General features: G+C 28.7%; 3 protein-coding genes across 3 annotated transcripts; 1 reads left to right on the top strand and 2 right to left on the bottom strand.

Annotated features, from left to right (window-relative positions):
- The first annotated feature begins 953 nt into the window (after positions 1-953).
- LOC113383140 (alkylglycerol monooxygenase-like) lies at positions 954-7,892 on the top strand. Its single transcript, XM_026621389.1, has 8 exons — positions 954-1,300; positions 5,782-5,990; positions 6,174-6,325; positions 6,443-6,546; positions 6,643-6,805; positions 6,931-7,082; positions 7,165-7,413; positions 7,485-7,892. The coding sequence occupies exons 1-8, from the start codon at positions 1,079-1,081 to the stop codon at positions 7,728-7,730; spliced, it is 1,497 nt and encodes a 498-aa protein (XP_026477174.1). The 5' UTR covers positions 954-1,078; the 3' UTR covers positions 7,731-7,892.
- A 590-nt stretch (positions 7,893-8,482) lies between these two features.
- On the bottom strand, positions 8,483-11,416 carry LOC113383155 (vacuolar protein sorting-associated protein 13-like). Its single transcript, XM_026621401.1, has 9 exons — positions 11,305-11,416; positions 11,047-11,222; positions 10,626-10,855; positions 10,253-10,448; positions 10,012-10,120; positions 9,792-9,942; positions 9,140-9,244; positions 8,729-8,978; positions 8,483-8,659 (listed from the first exon to the last, which is right to left on the bottom strand). The coding sequence occupies exons 1-9, from the start codon at positions 11,414-11,416 to the stop codon at positions 8,483-8,485; spliced, it is 1,506 nt and encodes a 501-aa protein (XP_026477186.1).
- A 178-nt stretch (positions 11,417-11,594) lies between these two features.
- Positions 11,595-15,227, bottom strand: LOC113383154 (vacuolar protein sorting-associated protein 13-like). Its single transcript, XM_026621400.1, has 12 exons — positions 15,180-15,227; positions 14,974-15,129; positions 14,746-14,865; positions 14,335-14,553; positions 13,721-13,930; positions 13,541-13,585; positions 13,084-13,287; positions 12,740-13,024; positions 12,534-12,682; positions 12,272-12,403; positions 11,978-12,190; positions 11,595-11,769 (listed from the first exon to the last, which is right to left on the bottom strand). Exons 1-12 carry the CDS (start codon positions 15,225-15,227, stop codon positions 11,595-11,597), a joined length of 1,956 nt encoding a protein of 651 aa, XP_026477185.1.
- Positions 15,228-16,225: the final 998 nt, after the last annotated feature.

Below are 16,225 nucleotides of genomic sequence, written 5' to 3'. Positions count from 1 at the left end.
ATTTAATACCTTATTTTCCATGGATATTCCGTATATACAGCTGACATCTTCATAAATACTATTTAAAATTCCTTTTAACCACAAATGAGCAGTTAATGGCGAAATTATTCCTTCAATTACTTTGAAATTAAATAGAAGTGTGTTTTTCGGTTTAACACACTCCATTATATAGTTATTAAAATAACTGTTTTATTATAAATGTATACCAGGCAAGCCTGGATTTTTAACGTGTTTATTTTGTTACGCAATCGATGTGTTCACTTCGAATGTTTAACACAAACTGTGTTCAAAGAATGCTGACACATTAAAAAGGTCACGTGCATGAAGTATTATAATGAAAAAGAGAGCAGCTGGCATAAAATAGCTCGCGGAGGGATAAAAAAACAGGTTTCAGAGGATCATACATATAGATATATATATATATATATATATATATAATTTCCTCAAAAAAAAAAATAGATATTTAGACAATTACGATAACTTACTCTACAGGATGTTGATATACATATTTATATACGTACGGATAAGATTCTCGTTAAAAACATTCTAAGAAAAAAACTATTTGTCGATCCAAAAGAAACCACACACGCAATCATTCCTAATTAAAATACATTGTTATCTATTCAATAAAAAAATGATTCAGACCTTTTTAATAATTCATACAAATTTATTATGTATTATCGTTTGCGTGTGTACGCAGCAGTCATTTTGCAAATGAATAGCACGGATTTGCATAAACCGGTATGTTAGAAAATATATAAAAATCCAAACGGCGTATAAATATGTAAACAAAGCATCGGCTGCTGATCAGTCTATCAGTGAACGTTCTCATGATTATTATATATACATTGTCAAACTCTGTATGTACACAAAATATAAAAATAACCACATCTGATAATACGCGAGTACGACAGAGTTCGTTTTCGATTCAAAAACGAATCCAGTCTCCTGTGCAAATGGCAACTTCATACGCTTTGAGATATTACCAACAATTACATCGTGTCAACCGTTACGGAACTCTGAAACATTAATTCTTACCAAAAACGGTATTAAGGTGATAAATTCAAATTTGCCAGAAATGGATAGTTATTTCTCCGACGGGAACACCACGTCTCTGATTCTAGATTTGGTTCTAGAAAAGAGCCAGAAGGAGTTGCGAACGAATGATTTGGTTCCCTTCTGGTGGTGTGTCGAAGGATTTTGGAAGTTTATCGTAGGAGCCGGGAAATGCTTCTACTTAGTTAGTCCGAGTGATACTTCATTTAAGTCTCCTGAAGATGTACCTAATTACTTCAGGCAGGTGCGTTATAGATAATAATATTTCATTTCGGTAATCAATTTTTTAAACGAAACTTTAAATGATGTATAATAGAAATTTGTGTTAGAAATAACGCATTTATCAAATTTAAGATATTTTGACGTGATATGAGATACTGCCATAGTAAAAGGTGGGCCATAGTAGAAGCAAGCGATTTTTTGTTTAATTATAAAAAACAAACACACACGCACAGATATATATATATATATATATATATATATATATATACATGTGTGTGTGTATGTTGTAGTCTACAAAATATTTACAAATCCAAGACTACCATCTAATTGTATATATATATTGTCATGTGCGCAAGTCTAAAATACTGCCAAACAGTCTAAAAATAGTCAAATCCATCTTTTAATAAAATAGTCTATATGTTACATGTAACAAAAATAGCCTGAACCTTGGAGAAAGCTAATAAATGTTAATAAATGCTAATATATAATATATTAATTAAATTTAAACGATATGCTATGAGCTGTTCTGATACCTTTTGACTATTTAAAATATTAGTATTTTATTATCAGAAACCAAAGAATCCATTTATGTAAAATTAAACTTCATTATCATAAAAATCGTTTTGCAATTAAAGCGATAAAAAAGTATAAGTTAGAAGTAAAAATTGATCCGAAATAAATGACAATATTTTAGGTAATGCTAAATTATATTTACATTCACATTTCACAAATAACTTTTACCAAAGCTAATTTGTTAGTATCAATAAATAATGACTTATATTATCAAATAGAAGATTAGATCTTAGCTTTAACTGTTGATCAATAAAATTTATAAATCGCAATATAAAATTTATTTTTAAACAATAAAACTCGCCGTTCAAAGTAACTTTATATAATAAACAATTTTATTATCAAATAAATAAATATGTAATAAGAGATAAACGTTGTAATTCCGAGGTAAACACTGATAATAAAAGGTAGGTGATTATTATCAAGAAGTTACATATAGCCTAAACTTTTGGAAAATGCAATTAGAATAAAATATTGATTTATAACATTGAATATTCAAATGACCATACCAAGAAATTGAACTTCTAAAGCAACCCTTACATAGAAAATGTTTCAAGTGAAAATAGTCACAAAAATGAAAATTTTTATATATCTTTACGTTTCAGAGGTTTCTGAACATTTTGGCATGCCTTATAATTAGAAAAAAATGGATGTATGTGTGTGTGTGCGGAAACAAATTTTCGTCGACGATTTTGCGAACACGGATCAACCGATTTAAATCAAATAAAAAACGTTCAATTCCTGCTGATAAGTACAAATTTTGTGTACATTTATATGGGTTCCGTACTAAAAAAATTAAAATTTTCAAACAAAATCAAAATACAAAAAAATGGAAATATAGAGAAATCAATTTTTTCAAAAAAGTCAAATTTTTTAAAAAAATTCAAAATTTCTTAAAAATGTATTTTTTCAAAGATTTCAGTACGGGAAGTTCCAGCAATTTTCCTTAAGGCACGATGCGATGCACCACTATTTATATAATATAAAATAAGTTAAAGGCATAACTCTGGTGTATGCATAATCTGAAGTAAACGATATCATTATAGGTCATTTTAAATAATAATATACTATTTATTAATTAAAACAGTAGTTGCAAAAACAACAAACGATTCATAGCAATGTTGATAATTAATGTAATTGATTTACTTCGACAGGCGTGAAAAAAAGTATTAAACGATAACATTTACCATATTAATTTATTAACGTGCGCATATGTAAACAAACATCTTTGGCTTGTATTTGCATTATTACGTGTGTGTCATTGATAATTCTTACTACGCACAAACTATTATAAACTGCATATCGCAGTTTCTGCTAATGTTATTTAATAGTAAAAGTAAAATTTGTAATTGCTTATACCAGAAGTCCTTGCAAACTTATTATTATTGATTATTTTATTGAAGAGTAGCTCCAGAAGGACTTAAAAATACAACTAGTAAATGCATAAAATAGCAACTAGTAATTATTAACACTGAATTATTATACAAGAGACGTATAAAAAAATAATTAACTTAGTTAACAAGTTATAGTAATCGCAATAAAATCAAAAATGAAAATTTTTATATATCTTTACGTTTTAAAACCTTCTGAACATTTTGGCATACCTTAGAAAATATAGATGTATGTGTGTGAGTGTGCGTGTGTGTGCGTGTATGTATGTGTGTGCGGATACAAATTTTCGTCGACGATTTCGGGAACACTGATAAAGCGATTTGAATAATTCAAAAAACATTCGATTCGTATTGATAAGGAGACGTGCTGATTAGTTTTTGGCAAAGGCAGGTCTAGCCGTTTCGAAGATATAGGGCAAAAAGTGCCAAAAATGATAACTCAGTTTTCAAGAGAACGGAGCGACCGATGTAAATAATTCAAAAAACATTTTACTTGTATTAATAAGATGAACAATTGATCAAATTTTTGAAGATCAAGTAAAAAAAGTAAAAAAAAAATGCAATTTGGCGGTCAAAAATGATCATTATACATATGCACATCAAATTATAAGATATTTTATGGAGATTTTAACACTAAGTATAAATTTTGTTTACATCCCTAGGGGTTCCGTATCAATGTTTATCCGTTAGAGGGTGACGCGGCGCTTACGCGCTTCGATATTTCGTCTCTATGCAGTTAAAGCAGTACGATTGCTTTGAAAAAAAGTTCAGAATTTCCAAAATATTTCGAAATAATTTTTTTTTCGGTCTTTTTTTTCAAAAAAAAAGTAAATTTTTATCAAAAATGTATAGTTTCTCAAAAATCTAATTTTTTAAGAGTAAACTTTTTTCAAAAATGTAATCTTCTTTAAAAAAAAAATTTGGTACGGGAAGTTCCAGCAATTTGCTTTAAGGCACGATACCATGCGCCCCACTAGTTTATATATTTGGTGAATTAAGTTTAGAGCACGTTAGTATTATAGATGGAACATTGCATCAATATTTATATTTCAATTTAAAGACAAGATTGGAGAAGGCCATTTATAAAGATTATTGCCTCAATATCGACTAACGTTGGTCTGATCGATTAGTTGACTTCATCACAGAACCGACATTCGCCTATATTTATGCAATATAGGTAATCACGGCCACAGGAATCCAATGTTGGCAATAATTGGAACCGAGATTAATATCTACATGGGATATTAAATGAAAATATATCTCAAGTTTACAAAACAATTATTAACTTCCCGTGGAGTAATAGTAATTGCCAAAAAAAAATCGAAAATGAAAATTTTTGCATATCTTCACGTTTCAAAGATTTCTAAACATTTTGAAATACCTTAGAATAAATAGATGTATGTGTGTGTGTATGTATGTTTGGATACAATTTTTCGTCCACGATTTCGGGCGCATGGATCAACCGATTTAAATATTCACATTTAAACTTTTAAATATTCTCGTTGAAATATTTCATTAAATTTATACTATCGCAAAAAATACTCGTTAATTGATTTCAGTTGCTAGCATAATTCATATAAAATATCTTATTTGTAAATCTGTACAATTTATCACATCAAAGTTTGAAAATCTGTTATTTAATAATGTTTTGACTCGATGTGTATAGAACTAATTGGTAACGAACACAAAATGTAAGTATTTTGACATTGAGTATTAATTTGTGATATATTATATATATATATATATTATATATATATATATATATACGAATTTATCTTTGAGAAATATACTGAGATACGCGTATATTCTACCCAAATAAGATCTGATAGCCGCATGAAACAAAATAATAATTCCATCTAATATTTGATAATGTATTATAAAAATTTTAATTAATTAATTTCTAAAGATATATCTACGCCATAATTATTAGATATTGCTATGTAGGTCATATAACCGATCTGCTAATGCTTTTGTAAACATTCCTTGACACATTACAAGATGTTTTTAACATTAAGATTAATTATTTGCATTTTTAAATGCAATTTCATTATCAATTCTTCGAATTAGATTATTGTAGCCATGAATTTATAATATAAAAATTCCGTAATCAGTTTATAAACAATATTTTCCTACACAATATAAATCAAATGCATAATGATTGTATGAATAATTGTTTATGAAGTCTGACAGTTTCGCGATAAAATAGTAATATATTTATACACAAGCTTTCATTACTAAAAATCTTGAAAAATATAAAACAACGATCAAACAATATTGTTACTTAGTAAATACGTGGTATAGTCCGGTTTTTATGTAAAAACACAAATATTCTAAATTTTGATCCTGGCTCGTTAAGAAAATCTACTGTATAATATCTAAGGAAATTTTTTTTCATTCAAACTCACCATAATCCTGTTATATCAAAAGCTTCTCGTCCTAAATTTCTTGCTCTACCACAGAATTTAATGTTCATCTAATCCTAAACATCCTCAAAACGATTTCTTTTTACTTTGATGAGTAATATTGCAACTTTTCCTTTTAGGCATGGCCATATTTTATTTTACTGATTCTTGCTGAAAATGTAATGTTATGGTTTGAGAGACATTCTGATCACCATGATGAAAATGGTAACAAGATGATGTCCAAAAGCAAAAATAAAGATCTGAATACTGGACCTCAAGCTGCTGCACCAGCAAGACTGAATGATAGTATAACCAGCATCTCTCATGGCCTAATGCAAGAATGTGGGAGGTATTCTAAATTACAAAAATATTACATATGAATTATAAAATATTGATTCCGAACTATAACATGTAAATTGAAAATACAAAAACCTAAAATCTAATAACATTCAACCACTTTGAAAAATACTTTTTAAAATAATTAAATTTGTTCTTAAGTCCTTAGATTATGATATTTATTTCTTAATCCTAGAATGTTATTTCGAGGAGCAGAGAGTGCAACATACGTTTGGATATATAATAGGTTTAGAATTATCGATTTGCAATGGGATAATCCATTAACTTGGTACGTAGCAGCTATTTCTGTGGATTTTGGTTATTATTGGGTACACAGAGCTAGCCATGGTAAGGACAAAATCGATAAAAATTATTAATAATTTATATTATAATGCAAAACCAGATAAATGATTATAATTATCAGCAATTGTAAGCAGAAGATAGTTTTTATATTTTTTGTTGTAGAAGTTCACATATTATGGGCTCAACATCAAGTCCATCACAGTTCTGAAGAATTCAACTTAACCGTCGGTCTCAGACAATCGGCTATGCAAGGATGGTGTGGTTTTGTAAGTATAATTCAGAATTTTCTTAAACGTTACAACATACCAACAAATAAATAACTATTAATTTTCATAATATTATAAAAAAAAATCTTTCGCCAGATATTCTATTTGCCATTGGCGTTAGTAGTTCCGCCTGCACACTTTTTAGCACATCAACATTTCAGTATCATGTACCAGTTCTGGATTCATACAAAAGCAGTAAAAACGTTAGGACCTTTGGAATGGGTTTTAAATACTCCAAAACATCATCGAGTTCATCACGGTTAGTAAAACAATTGAATTTAAAAATGTTAGGAAAGTTTTACTTAAGAAACAAAGCTTTTTTGTTGAGTTTAATTTCCTCATCAATAATATTATATTTTATCATTAAGTAAGTATTTTTTTCAGGTAGTAATATTTACTGTTTGGATAAAAATTATGGAGGCTTTTTGATAATTTGGGATAGATTATTCGGAACGTTTGCAGAAGAGAAATCTGACGAGGAAATTGTTTACGGATTAGTTTATAACCAACCTTCATTTAATCCTCTGCATTTACAGGTAATTGGACCAACTCCATACAATGATTTTTTCCAAAGAAGTAAAATCTGTTTTAGTAATAAAATTGTACAAATTTTTCTAGTGGTTTTACACAAAGTACGTAGTTACCCGTTTTCGTTCTTCCAAAAACTGGCCCCACAGATTTGCTTCTCTGTTTTATGGCCCAAGTTGGGCTCCTGGAGCACCACGCCTCGGCCGAGAAGAAGATAAAGTAAAAGTGGTACCCCGCCCAAAATATGATGTAATTTTGCCAACAATAGTCAATATTTATCTTGCTGGACATTTTGCACTAGTTCTGTATGGATTTCAGGAACTGAGCATCAAGCATATGGTAAATAGTTTTCATAACGTTGTAGAAGATACTAAAATTAGATCTCAATTTTATATTTTTCTTTATTCCAGACCATGTCTCCAAGTGCCGTCTTAATTTGGGTCATCTACATCTTGATATCGGTGACTTCCATCGGTATGATGTTAGACGGTGCACCTGGTGCACCTTTATTGGAAACTGTTCGCTGCCTCTGGCTAGCCGTGTATCTGGATCAAACTCAATTTTTGTTAAAATTCCTATTTTTGATTTCTTCGGCTACATGGGCATGGTTTAGTTGTCATAATACTATACGGGCGAAGAAAATATGTGCAGATTGAAAATTTGGCAGAAATATTATAAAAAATAGTACCTATAATGATGGAGATAAAAATGTGAGGTAATACGAGTATAAATTTACTTTGCGACGCCGTTGCACATTCTAACAAACCATTATCAGAACCAAAGGATAATAATTTAAAAAAAATATATCCGATAATTATAGCATAATAACTAAATTTGTGAACATTTAGTAATGATAAAAATATGAAAAATGATGACGAATTATTAGAAATTAGAAAATTTTAGATTAAGCATTTTTTTACTTTATGCTTTGCATAGTAACAATTTTATATTAATCCATAAATAGTATTGAAACCAAAAAGGTATCTTATGAAATATTAGAAATAAAACAATCTAAATATCGAGTTCGGTTGTTAAGTTTATATAGTTGAATTTCCGTTGCACTTACAATTAGGTCTAGTCATTTAAATGTAAAAATATGAATGAGAAATTCTATATTAGTATTTCCTTTTTAAATTGTACAAGTATATTGATGAATATAATAAAATTATATTGTATATTGCGTGATATTAGAATTAGAATTATAGAGGGTATAAAAATATTATTACCTATTTAAATATCAGGATAGGGCTAATTTCACAAAAATCTAATAAAAATACCGATTAAAAAAATACAAAAATTATTGCACAATATAGAAATTATTAAGGTAATTCAAAATATAATATAATTTATTTACAAAAACAATACATGTTTTTTTTTATTTCAACCTTTTTGATGAAAATTTATTTCTTTATAGCGCTTCAGTGCATTTGGCTTCTCTACGTAGTTTATCCATTTGCATAAAAAATTGTTCTATTAAATTTGTAGGCAAATAAAGTTCTTTGAATTGTACGCCATTTATTCTTATAGTATAATCTCCGATTTGGTCAATCGCATGTATATCTGTCCACAATTCACTCCACGTAGTCTTGAAAATGAAACACATACATACATGCATACATACATACATACATACATACTTCATTAACTAATTTACCTTCCAGGTTCCAAAAACTTCACCCTTCTCAAGTATCAAAATTCTTTCATCTGTCAACATAAGGGTCTGTTTGCCTTTAATTAACCAAATGTGACCTTCATAAAGTTCTTTAGCATATCGACCTTCTTCGACTTCTGACAAAAGTCTTGAACCTTCGGCGCTTAAAGTCGAATAAGGTCTCAGCAACCCATCTGGATGCAAAAATCTTGGCAGACGGCGCCTGCTGCTTTCATTTTCCAAATCAGTTGCCCTTAAAAGATGATAACAAATTCAATTCAAAAGCAATTCATATTTTATTCAGATGCAAATCAACTTCCAATTTAAAGAGTCTACCGCTGATATGATATTTAAAACGTAATTGTTTCTTTTTAATCTACATCTAATTACCCAAATATTTACTCGAATTTATACCTTTTAACGGCTCCGAATGTATCAGCTGCAAAATCAATGATTCCTGTTGTAGGTCTTGCCACCAGCCCAATCGCGCCTTTGCCGACGCCTTTGACGAATCCTTTACTCCGGATGATCCTTTACTAACCATTATCCTGAGACACGCGCTCCGTTGTAGTACGATAAACACTTTACAGTACACTCATCTACCTACTACTCATATTAGACAAAAATGATTGTGAAATCTCAACACAAATCTTATAAAAATATAAAATCACTTGCTTATATAACACTGTGGCGAGATGTAAAGTTAACTGCAAATCTTACCTTAGAAGGATATGTTAAATTTTTTAACCGAACGATCTCATTCCAGAAAGCCGCAGAATACTTATTCGTAAAACAAAAAGTTTGTGGTAATGTGAAGAAGACATGAGGAATTGAATTGGGATAAATAATGTCGAACAGCTTTGTATGAAAGATGTACCAAAAGTTTAAAAAAAGAAGCAACGTTATTGATGCACCCTCGTTTAAACGCTCCTCTAGTCACCATAGTCACATATAAAATTATTATTTATCGATAAGGATTGTTTGAAAGTAAAGGCGGATTTGTGTTTCTAAGTGAAAATATTCCTTTTAAGTTCTAGCTTAACAATAATGGTTATAACAATTTAACAGTGTTATTATTTTTTGTACCATAACTAATCCTTTACTGCATCTAATAAGATTTTGCGACAAATTTACGGGTGGTTTACTCATCATTTTTCTTCTTCGATGTTGATATTCTTTATCAAAAGTCATTGCAGCAATGCCTTTCCCCATTGCTCCTATAAAATAAATTAGAATCTCTATAATCAATCTTTAGTTAAAAATAAAAGCATGTAGTATTTATCTACCTGTAATTTTAGATACTGCGCCAGCTGTACCACCAATTGTGTGACCAAATAAACTTCTCATACCAATATATAGACCTTCTGCAAACTCGTTTGGACCTTGTATAGCACCCTAATAATAATAATTTGATTATGAAAAATTATGAACATAGATTATTCTTAGTAGTAACCGTATGGTAAATGGTTAGAAAACATGTCCGATTCTCTTTTTCAAAAGAATAAAATAATAGTTAGAGTAAATTACCCGTAAAGGTTCATAAAATAAATCACCAAATCCTTTGGTATATCCGACGACCAAACCAAATGGATTTCCTAGGACATCCAGACCCAACATCAGAACATAAGCTTGCTTAACCGCTTGGCTGGTGTAGTGAGAAACTGCTTGATGGATCAACTGGCTATTCGAGAGCATACAATAGGTTCTTTCAAAGAAACCAAGCCTTAAAATGACAAAGAAACCATTTAATATAACTTAAGATAATTTTAAATATATGCTCAAACTACAAAAAATTAAACACCGAATTATATATACAAAATAAATCTCTGAATACATGCTTTCTATTCAACTTTTTGAATTTAAAACAAAAAAATTGTATAGTAAATTATTTTTATATTACCTCAATACGACGTCATGCATCTCTGTTAAAGTGACCCCGATTCCTTGTAAAAGAACTGCTATTATTGTAGGAGTGGAATCCATGGCCGTCATAGAAAAGCTTAAATGTATTTTCAGTGGAGAAAAATGTAGAAGGTCATAAAAATTTTTTGATTCCTTCTGTGAACCCGACTCAAATAATTGCCATAATTCATTATCTGCTAATTTTAAATCCTGAGCAAAAAGTGTAGCCTACAAAATGAGATGTAGGAATAGTAATATTCAAATGTTTAAATCCCAGTCAAATTCAAATTTAAATTAATTAAAAAAAAACATTTGAGTTTTAAAAGATATTGAACGTTATGCTAAATTGATAGACCAAGAAGTATGTTTCAGCATATGTGAAATAAAAAATATTATATATTGATTTTTTATTATTTTACCGCTTCCTCTTCAGATGTGGAACTAGTTTCCAACATTGCCACAATTGCGTTGATGAATGATATATCCAACTTGATATGAAATTCTTGAATAAGCAACTTAAAATATTTATATTGCTGAAGAGACGAATGTGGTATTAATCGTTTCACAATACTCAGTTCTAAGAAAGGCTTTACAACTAAAAAAATACATGAATTAGTACTCTCAATAAATTAAACAAGTCTTTCATATGTTTGATGAAATATTCAAATTATGTTTACCAATATTAACAATAGTTTTCCGAGTTCCAACGGCGGTAAGAACAACTGGAAAAGCACATTCTTTCATTTGATTATCGACTTGTATTTTATTAATTTTGCAATGTAAATGCATTTCGTTTTTAGAATTGCTTAGACTCACCCATAAACCAGGCCTGAAAGTTCTCCGTAACTTTCTTAGGACTGGTTTCAATAATAAATTTGATTCAAAATCAACCTGAAAATAGTATAATTATCATTTACTCAAAAATGAATATACGGTTGGTCAATTTTCACAGAAGGTTTAATATCACTTATAATACCTCTAAATTAGGTCTGATTTCAACTTTGGCATTTGGATATTTTGCAGGTATATCGATTGTAGATAGATATTTTACATAAGCTTCTTCTATGCTCACCATGTCTTCTAAATGCATAGGTTTGAATCTTTTTGATTTTAGTTTACATGTTTCCCACAAAATACCAGAACTAAAAGGAAAAAAATATAGAATGTATAATAAAAATAAATAAAAACTTACATACCACATATACATTCAAGCATTTATAGTTTTATAAAAAATGGTAAATCTTAAGGCAATATATGGATAAGGCTTAGTAAATTATGTGAATGATTTTGTCTGAAAGCCCATTGCTATTCCAGCTAGTTTTATACAAAATAAATGTAAAATCAAAGTACCTCGCAAAGCACATATACATGATATCAAGTAATTTTTGGTTATTAACAACCGAAAGTCCAACTCCATAAATTGACACAGCAATTTGGTCCATTATTAAATCTTGCCTGGTTATCAAAGAATTTTCAGCAAAATTTTTCGTACTCGTTATAAGAATAACTCTTTGCATATCGTAGAGAAATGACGACCAATACACAAACTGCCTTGCCTTTATCCTAAAAAAATAATAAATCAAAAATAAAATTTGAATAAAGTATATTAATATTTATTCTTCTATTTAGATTTTATTTTCTTACTTAACTGATCCCATGCCATCTCGCTTCAAATCGTGGGTCACAATTCTTTTATTTTTAATGTAGCACGTGAAGGATTTCGGTCCTGATGGATTATCCCATGTGAAGTACATGTGTTGAAAAGGTCCAACGTATCTAAAAATATTTTAAATTCACAAAATAAAATTATTTAATTTACAAAAATATGTTAATATTAATATTGCTAAAAAAATCAATGTTTTATAATAATTTGACTCTTAATAAATAATATTCAAACTTAACTGACCTATAATTTGTAACACTACTATCTTTAACAGCAACTTGTTCTTCAGTATGGTTAATAACAAGTGCTGGTGCCATTCCTGGTATATAAATTTGTAACATAATATATACAGAACTATCCAAAACTTGAATTTCAGCTTGGATTCCACCAAACTACAAAATAAAAAAAAAACATTTGTGAATTTCCTAAATTACAGCTTGAATTCTTACCTTATTATCCAAGCGAAGAAGTACAGTTACTGGCGTTGTATAAGTTACTGGTAAAGTAACTTGATTCAAGTTTTCACATTTCATATATATTGATTTTTGTGGTTTTTTGCTCTTAGGCCAAAACGGTAAAACCGATTTTGGTCCTAATTTTATCCAAGGAGCATTGGAAACTTCAAATTCTTGGATTTGAATCATGTAAGACGACTGGTTGACCAAAAGATATCGTGGAGTAAACATAATCTGCTTCGTTAAATTATTATACGTCAAAGAATTTGATATACCAAGCTGGAAGAGAAACAAATATCTTTAGTTAACTAAGAATTAACAAAACAAAATTTTTTTACCTCATAAATCATTGCGCCACTAGGACATGCTACAGAACCCCAAGAACCAGGTGTGTCCAGAGGTACCTCTATTGACCATTCTCCCGTTTCAACCCTGACCAGCGCGGTTTTCTTGTCGAAGAAATTTTTTGCATGAAATGAAAACATGAGGGGTCCTTTGAAATCGTCAGGTTGGTATAAAACATTTGGGGTCTCCATATATTGCTGATGAAATAATTTTTTGTCATTCTTATTTTATTAATAATCACTATTTGTCTGCATTATTGCCTAATAAAGCATAGAAAGTCAATGATTTTTGTGATTAAGTATGTATTTTTGGTGTAAAATATTTTCCCTTACATAAAAATTTAATTGATCTAGTAATCGAGTCAGATAATAGAATGCATATTTGTTAATGACCAAAATTTTGTTTATTTTATAATAAATTTCTCCAAAACAAAGTAATAATACAACTTACCTTACGTACTCCTTTTAGTTCAAGTGTTTCTGTACGTTTGGATTTCTGAAAATACAAAAAGCTATATCAATCAATATATATGAAATAGAACATTATCAGAACTTGAATGCAAATACATGCAATAGTCGTTATTATAATTATGTATCAATTTAGATTATAATAATGTATGAACTAAATCACCATATAAGCTAAACACAATCCTGTGTTATTGATCATCCAGTAAGGACAATAAATCGTCATGCAAAAAGTTCCTTCTTTGTAAATTGTGTGAAGTCCTAGATTTAATTCCATCACCATAGGACTGTCATATGATTCAAAAGTCCACACAGACATTCCTTCAATATTTGGTATATCGTGGTAACAGTACCATGATTTGTCTAAGTACTTTAACTATAAAATAAATAGATTTTTATTAAAAAAATAGTTTTCATAATTTGTAGTCAATAGCATAAAAATGTAATATACAAATGTACAAATAGGTAAAGGTGCATAAAGCACAAATAGTAAATGAGTTATGAATAAATAAAACTATTTTTTTAATATTATAACAATTTGTTTTTATCAATTGTAACTGACCAAATTTCATTATGCAAAATTGAGTAAAAAAAGAAGAAAAACCTGATACAAAAATAGAAGTATCTGTAACGACGGTGGATTTTATACCTAAATTTTAAAGATATTTTAATAATAATAACAATTATAATGAGACATATATATATATATATGTGTGTATGTGTGTGTGTGTAATTAAAGGAATTAAATGAGAAATAATAAATAATTGAAATTTTATGTACCGAAACTGTAACAACGCATTTTCCCGGTTCCACATGAGGCATCTGTAGAAGTTCTCCTGGATCCAATTGTGTTTCCATTGAAAATAACTTGATTTTAATACTGACTGGTAAAGAATTACAAAAAAGTGAAGAAGATCTAATTTTTAACTCGTAATAAGCACTTCTTGATGTATGTCTCGATGTTAGTTCGTGGTAAATGCTTTGAACTTTTCCCATCACCTAAAAAAATAATGATATTGTTGAATAAACTAAAACTTTTTTAATTAAAAGAGTATATTATATTCTAGAAATAATGATGCAATTATTTATAAATATTGACTTGTAAATTTGATAAAATTTTTATACACTATTTCCAAGAGCTTTTTAAATAATAATAAGTAATAATAAATTCTGTTAAATGTTAATCAGTACCTTGATGAAAAATGAAATGTTTTCTTGCGAGTCCTCAATTTTGCACTGAAGTAGACTTTGCAATTCTCCTAAATTTTTTAATTCTTCACATGAGAAAGGTGTTTTACTTATTGTGTATCCCTATGGATAAAAATATCAGTATACTTAAACACAATAATAATATTGGTGCAACATATTTAACACTATTATTATATATTTATGATATTAAATTCTAGAAAGATTTAATACCCGAACTCCAAAGTACAATTCTCCAGTTCCAGCATAAACATATTTCATCGGGATATTTATAAAACTCTGCTCTTCGATTGTGCCGATCAGAGTTATTGCTTTTGTGCTTCGTTTTACATAATACACATCGACATTTGCTAATAAATGATTGAACACCTATAAAAATAAAAGTCAAACCATAAAATAGATTCTTTTAATAATCATACGGAACTGTGTTCTATAAGCTGTTGTGATGTAAATTCATAAAGATTCATTGAAGAGCAACCCAGTGGTTAACCCTTGACCAGATATATTTCTAAAGAAAAAAGTGAATATATATTGCATCAATGCCCGTTTTCATTTATTATCATATTTCATATTATATACTATCAAGTCAAAATTAGTTATCGCTACTGCTTGATATCATGTTGTCTCAGATGGATATCAAACCCAAAGCCTGTGGTTTCTAATCGAAGTATAAAATAGATAAATATTTTTTTTAATATTTTTCGTGTGTATATATAAGAAATAAAAAGCAACCGTTATTTTTAACGTGAAAAAATTAAAAATAATCATTTAAGCTTCGAAAATATTGATGACAAAAATATGAATATGATCAACTTCTCTAGAATATAATCATTCTTGCAATAATAATTTGAAAATAAAATTATATGTATGAAATACCGCATATTTTAAAAAAAGAAAAACAAACGGCAATTTATTTAAAATTAAATAAATATTCTTTAATACTATAATTTATAAATTATACATTCTCTAAAAATTGTAATTAATTATATTTCGAGTTTCAGGTTTGTGTAATTTTAAGTGATCGTTTAATTTTATTCTTTTTATAGTTTCAATCCTTCAAAGTTCCCGAAGAAGAATGCATTTCATACCACCGAAACGTAAAAATAACAATTTTTTATTTAATGGTCTTTAGTTCAGTCGAATAAAATTATTAATAATATGTATTAAATGATATTATAAATTTAGATATTTAGATAAATTTTTCAAAACGACATTTTGCAATCACATTATAGCCAATTAAATTAATTTATCTACTCAAGATATCTATTTAGATTGTATAAATACCAATTATGCCATATTCAAAGCAATAATGTACACATTTACTTCCAATTTATAAATTGATTGACTGTTTGCTTCATTAGCGTCTTCATACACGCCTTCCTTTAGTAAATATTGATGTGCTTATTCATACCGATATATCGCCTATTTATTATTTCAGAATTTATTGACCAAAATCACTACTATC

Source organism: Ctenocephalides felis, unplaced genomic scaffold, assembly GCF_003426905.1.
Source record: "Ctenocephalides felis isolate EL2017-DRISC unplaced genomic scaffold, ASM342690v1 CF-g0.4_SCAFFOLD_03570, whole genome shotgun sequence".
Classification (NCBI taxonomy): domain Eukaryota; kingdom Metazoa; phylum Arthropoda; class Insecta; order Siphonaptera; family Pulicidae; genus Ctenocephalides; species Ctenocephalides felis.
The sequence above is the reverse complement of the archived record's forward strand: the minus strand, read 5'-3'. Positions and strand labels throughout refer to the sequence as shown.